General features: G+C 57.8%; 1 protein-coding gene across 1 annotated transcript in view; it reads right to left on the minus strand.

The window, feature by feature from the left end:
* Positions 1-293: 293 nt before the first annotated feature.
* LOC144737753 (uncharacterized) overlaps positions 294-5,938 on the minus strand; it is a 6,053-nt gene continuing 408 nt past the window's right edge. Inside the window, exons 2-3 of the mRNA XM_078620612.1 lie at positions 2,874-3,109; positions 294-880 (exon numbers count right to left, since the gene is read on the minus strand). Of these exons, the coding sequence (XP_078476738.1) occupies positions 500-880; positions 2,874-3,109 (617 nt within the window). The 3' untranslated portion in view covers positions 294-499. The remainder of the gene's footprint in view (positions 881-2,873; positions 3,110-5,938) is intronic.

Here is a 5,938-nt window from a genome sequence, read left to right on the forward strand (position 1 = left end):
TTGTCCACGCTCACTCGTCGCTCACCTCCCATCACGGAGCCGGGCAGAGTTCCAAGATGGCCCCCACCGCCCCCCCTCTGGACCCCCTCCCCCTCGTCCCCCCACGTCCACCAACGCGGTGGAAGCCATTGTCGGCGACATCATCATCCTCCTCCTCCTCTTTGTGTCGTCATCATCGTCGTCGTCTCTGAGCTCCCGCTTCAGGGTCCTCATCGCGATCTCCTGCCCCCCCCCCCCCCGCTGCCCCCCCCGCTGCCCCCCCTCCCCCCCCCTCCTCCTCCTCCCCCCTCGAAGTCACCGTTGCTGCCCGGCTGCTGCTCTTCTTGCTGCCACCGGGCGAACCACAGGGCGTTGCCGCACTCCAGGTACCCGCCGCTCGCCTCCTCCGACTCCTCTTCCTCCTCCTCCGAAGCCTCGTCCGCCCCTAGGTCGGCTCCGACGGAAACGCCCGAGCGTCGATAATCGCCGCCGCCGAAATCGAACCACTCCGACCGATCCTTCAGCTCGCACTGCAGACTCCTGCAAAGCCGCTGATGATGATGCTGCTGATGATGCTGCTGCTGATGATGATGTTTATGAATGACGACATCGTCGTCGTCGTCACCGCCGCCAGCACCACCGCGGAGATTGTGGCAGCAGTACTGGCGGTCAGAGAGATTGTTGTGGTGGTTGTGGTGGTTGTGGCGGTTGTGGCGGTTGTGGCGGCGGTGGCGGGGTAGCAGGCGGCGACCAGCCCCGCGCACAGCGCCAGCAGCGCAAGCGCGGCGCCGCCGGCCACGGCCAGCGTGACTGTCCGTCGGTTCAGCTCCGCAACCTCCTCCTGCTGCTCCTCCAAGATCCCGAAGGTGCTGATGAGGTCGTCTTGTGGGCGGGCCTGGATCTGGGGGAGAGGGGGGCACTCAGTCACCCCACTCAGCCACTCATTCAGACACTCAGAAACCCACTGAGCAGTCCATTCAGCCACCCACTCAGCCAACCCCTCAGCCACCCAATCAGCCACTCATTCAGCCAGCCAATCAGCCACTCACCCAGCCACTCACTCAGTGTCCCACTCAGCCACTCACTCAGCCACCCAATCAGCCACCCACTCAGCCACCAAATCAGCCACCCACTCTTTTGTTCAGCCACTCCCTCTTGTTTGGCAGTCTCCGGCCCCGAGTAGAGGACTGTCCACCCCTCATGGCGGCAGGAGCCAGAGCCTGTCCACCAGACCTCCTGAATGCCGCAGAGATCCAGGCGGTACCGGTCCAGCTCCCGACAGAGGAGTGGCAGCCTCTCCTCCGCAGTGAGCGTTCGAACATTGAACATGGTCACCCACAATTACTGTTTGTTGTTCCCAGAGGAGCCCCGAGGGTGAAGATTCAATCTCTAGGCTCCGCCAAATGGGGTTTGGCGAGGAGACGTCATAGACGCCTGTCCCCCCAGGGCCTCCGGCACGAGCTTAATACGTTTTTTTTTCGTAGTTTACTGGTAGTTAATTGAAGGTGGAGGGGTTACCAGCCCCTCGCACCCGTCCAGAGCCCCCATTTGGCCGCTGTGGTGGTTACAGACGCTATTAAGGGAAAAGGGCAATCTCAATTGGCCCTCCCCCCATGGCACCGCCCACCACAGCGTTGCCGTCCGGCAACACGAGGAGGTAGGGGGTTGTTTTTGCCGGACTACCACCACCAACACCACCACTAATACCACCACCATCATCACCACCACTAACACCACCACTACCCCCACTATTATCATCACTACCCCCAGCACCCCCACTAACACCACCACCACTCCGACTAACACCACCACCACCCCTACTAACATCACCACCATTAACATCACCACCACCACCCCGACCCCCCCCACCACCATCACCACCACCACCCCTACTAACATCACCACCATTAACATCACCACTACCACCCCGACCCCCCCACCACCATCACCACCACCACCACCACCCCTACTAACATCACCACTATTAACATCACCACCACCCGGGCCGCCACCACCACCATCACCGCCACCACCACCCCGACCACCCCCCCCCACCACCCCTACTAACACCACCACTAACACCACCACCATTAACATCACCACCATCACCACCACCATCACCACCACCATCACCACCACCATCACCACCACCATCACCACAACCATCACCACCATCACCACCACCACCATCACCACCACCACCATCACCACCACCACAACCACCACCACCATCACCACCGCCACCCCGACCACCACCATCCCGGGCCGCTACCACCACCACCGCCACCACCACCACCCCCGCACCATCACCACAACCACCACCACTACCCCCACTAACACTACCACCACACCTACTAACACCACCACTAACACCACCATTAACATCACCACCACCACTAACACCACCACTACCCCCACTATTATCATCATCACCCCCAGCACCCCCACTAACACCACCACCACTCCGACTAACACCACCACCCCTACTAACACCACCACTAACACCACCATTAACATCACCACCACCGCCCGGGCCGCCACCACCACCATCACCACCATCACCACCACCAGCCCGACCCCCCCCCCCACCACCCCTACTAACACCACCACTAACACCACCACCATTAACATCACCACCGCCACCCCGCCCCCACCATCACCACCACCACCACCCCCACTAACACTACCACCACACCTACTAACACCCCCACTAACACCACCACCATTAACATCACCACCACCACCATTAACATCACCACCACCACCTGGGCCGCCACCACCACCATCACAACCACCACCATCACCACCACAACCACCACCATCACCACCACCATCACCACAACCACCACCACCCCGACCACCCACCCCCCCCACCCCCCCCACCACCACCCCACCTGCGCCAGCAGCCGCTGCACCTCTTGCTCCGTGCCGCGCGTGGCGTTGACCAGGACGTAGACAGCCAACGCGGTCGCCAGCGGGGTCGGCGCGAGGTCGCGGGCCACCACCACCACGCGGTGCAGGCCCCGGTGGGCCGGCGTGACCCGCCGGGCCAGCGCCAGCACCGCCGGCCGGGCCCTCACCACCGGCCTGGCCCTCGCCGCCGGTTGCGTTCCCGGCCTCGGCCGGTGGCCTCGTCGGGGTCATGGGACGCCGGGACCGACGGTCGCGACCTCCTCGAGGGTGAAGAGGGAGGCCGGGGTCGCTCCAGGCCTCCACGTGGAGACGCACCGTGCCGTTGAGGCCCTCGTCCAGATCATAGGCCTCGAGCTGTGGGTCGACGTGAATGGTGGTGGGGGGAGGCGGAGGAGGGGGGAAGAGGGGAGGAGGGAGGAGAGGGAGTGGAGGGAGGGGAGGTAGTGGAGGGAGGGAGGGGGAGGGAGTGGAGGGAGGGGAGGGAGTGGAGGGAGGGGAGGGAGTGGAGGGAGGGGAGGGAGGGGAGGGAGTGGAGGGAGGGGAGGGAGTAGAGGGAGGTGATGGAGCGGAGGGAGGAGGGAGGGAGTGGAGGGAGGGGAGGGAGTGGAGATAGGGGAGGGGGGAGAGGGGGAAGGGAGAAAGTGAGGATTTCAAGCCAGCGAGAGTGAGTGACTTCACGGACAGCGAGTAACAGAGCGAGTGATTGAGTGAGTGAGCGAGTGATTGATTGAATGAGCGAGAGAGCGAGTGAGAGAGCGAGTGATTGATTGATTGAGCGAGAGAGCGAGTGATTGATTGAGTGAGTGAGCAAGAGAGCGAGTGAGCAACAGAGCGAGTGATTTATTTAGTGAGTGAGAGAGCGAGTGATTGATTGAGTGAGCGAGAGAGCGAGTGAGCAACAGAGCGAGTGATTGATTGAGTGAGAGAGCGAGTGAGTAAGAGAGCGAGTGATTGATTGATTGAGTGAGTGAGAGAGAGAGATTGATTGAGCGAGCGAGTGAGCAACAGAGCGAGTGATTGATTGAGTGAGAGAGCGAGCGAGTGAGCAACAGAGCGAGTGATTGATTGATTGAGTGAGCGAGAGAGCGAGTGAGCAACAGAGCGAGTGATTGAGTGAGTGAGTGAGCGAGAAAGTGAGTGAGTAAGAGAGCGAGTGATTGGGCGAGTGAGTAAGAGAGCGAGTGAGTGAGCGAGCGAGAGAGCGAGTGAGTAAGAGAGCGAGTGATTGAGCGAGTGAGCGAGCGATAAAGCGAGTGATTGATTGAGTGAGCGAGAGAGAGAGTGATTGATTGAGTGAGCGAAAGAGCGAATGAGCAAGAGAGCGAGTGATTGATTGAGTGAGTGAGCAACAGAGCGAGTGTTTGATTGAGTGAGCGAGCAATAGAGCGAGTGATTGATTGAGTGAGTGATTAAGTGAGTGAGCAAGCGAGAGCGCAAGTGATTGAGTGAGCGAGCGAGAGAGCAACAAAGCGAGCTATTGATTGAGTGAGCGAGTGAGCGAGCAATAAAGCGAGTGATTGATTGAGTGAGCGAGTGAGCGAGTGATTGATTGAGTAAGCGAGTGAGCAATAGAGCGAGTGATTGATTGAGTGAGCGAGCGAGTGAGCGAGCGAGTGATTGATTGAGTAAGCGAGTGAGCAACAGAGCGAGTGATTGATTGAGTGAGTGAGAGAGCGAGTGATTGATTGATTGAGTGAGCGAGAGAGCGAGTAAGCAACAGAGCGAGTGATTGATTGAGTGAGAGAGCGAGTGAGTAAGAGAGCGAGTGATTGATTGAGTGAGCGAGCAATAGAGCGAGTGAGCAACAGCGAGTGATTGTGTGAGTGAGCGAGCGAGAGAGTGAGTGAGTAAGAGAGCGAGTGATTGGGCGAGTGAGTAAGAGAGCGAGTGAGTGAGCGAGCGAGAGAGCGAGTGAGTAAGAGAGCGAGTGATTGAGCGAGTGAGTAAGAGAGCGAGTAAGAGAGCGAGTGAGTGAGCGAGCGAGAGAGCGAGTGAGTAAGAGAGCGAGTGATTGATTGAGCGAGCGAGCGATAAAGTGAGTGATTGATTGAGTGAGCGAAAGAGTGAGTGATTGATTGAGCGAGCGAAAGAGCGGATGAGCAAGAGAGCGAGTGATTGATTGAGTGAGTGAGCAACAGAGCGAGCTATTGATTGGTTGAGCGAGTGAGTAAGAGAGCGAGTGATTGATTGAGTGAGCGAGCAATAGAGCGAGTGAGCAACAGAGCGAGTGATTGAGTGAGTGAGCGAGCGAGAGAGTGAGTGAGTGAGTAAGAGAGCGAGTGATTGGGCGAGTGAGTAAGAGAGCGAGTGAGTGAGCGAGCGAGAGAGCGAGTGAGTAAGAGAGCGAGTGATTGAGCGAGTGAGTAAGAGAGCGAGTAAGAGAGCGAGTGAGTAAGCGAGCGAGAGAGCGAGTGAGTAAGAGAGCGAGTGATTGATTGAGCGAGCGAGCGAGCGATAAAGCGAGTGATTGATTGAGTGAGCGAAAGATTGAGTGATTGATTGAGCGAGCGAAAGAGCGAATGAGCAAGAGAGCGAGTGATTGATTGAATGAGTGAGCAACAGAGCGAGCTATTGATTGAGTGATCGAGTGAGCGAGCGAGTGAGCGAGTGATTGATTGAGTGAGCGAGAGAGCAATAGAGCGAGTGATTGATTGAGTGAGCGAGAGAGCAATAGAGCGAGTGATTGATTGAGCAAGCAATAGAGCGAGTGATTGATTGAGTGAGCGAGAGAGAGAGCAATAGAGCGAGTGATTGATTGAGTGAGCGATAGTGCAATAGAGAGAGTGATTGATTGAGTGAGCGAGTGAGCGAGAGAGCGAGTGATTGATTGAGTGAGCGAGATAGCAAGAGAGCGAGTGAGTGATTGAGTGAGCAAGTGAGCAACAGAGCGAGTGATTGATTGAGTGAGCGAGAGAGCAATAGAGCGAGTGATTGATTGAGTGAGCGAGAGAGCAATAGAGTGAGTGATTGATTGAGTGAGCGAGCCCAGTAAGTGAGTGAGTAAGAGAGCGAGTGATTGATTGAGCGAGCGACAGAGTGAGTGATT

Source organism: Lampetra planeri, chromosome 73 (assembly GCF_965212315.1).
Source record: "Lampetra planeri chromosome 73, kcLamPlan1.2.h2, whole genome shotgun sequence".
Classification (NCBI taxonomy): Eukaryota; Metazoa; Chordata; class Hyperoartia; order Petromyzontiformes; family Petromyzontidae; genus Lampetra; species Lampetra planeri.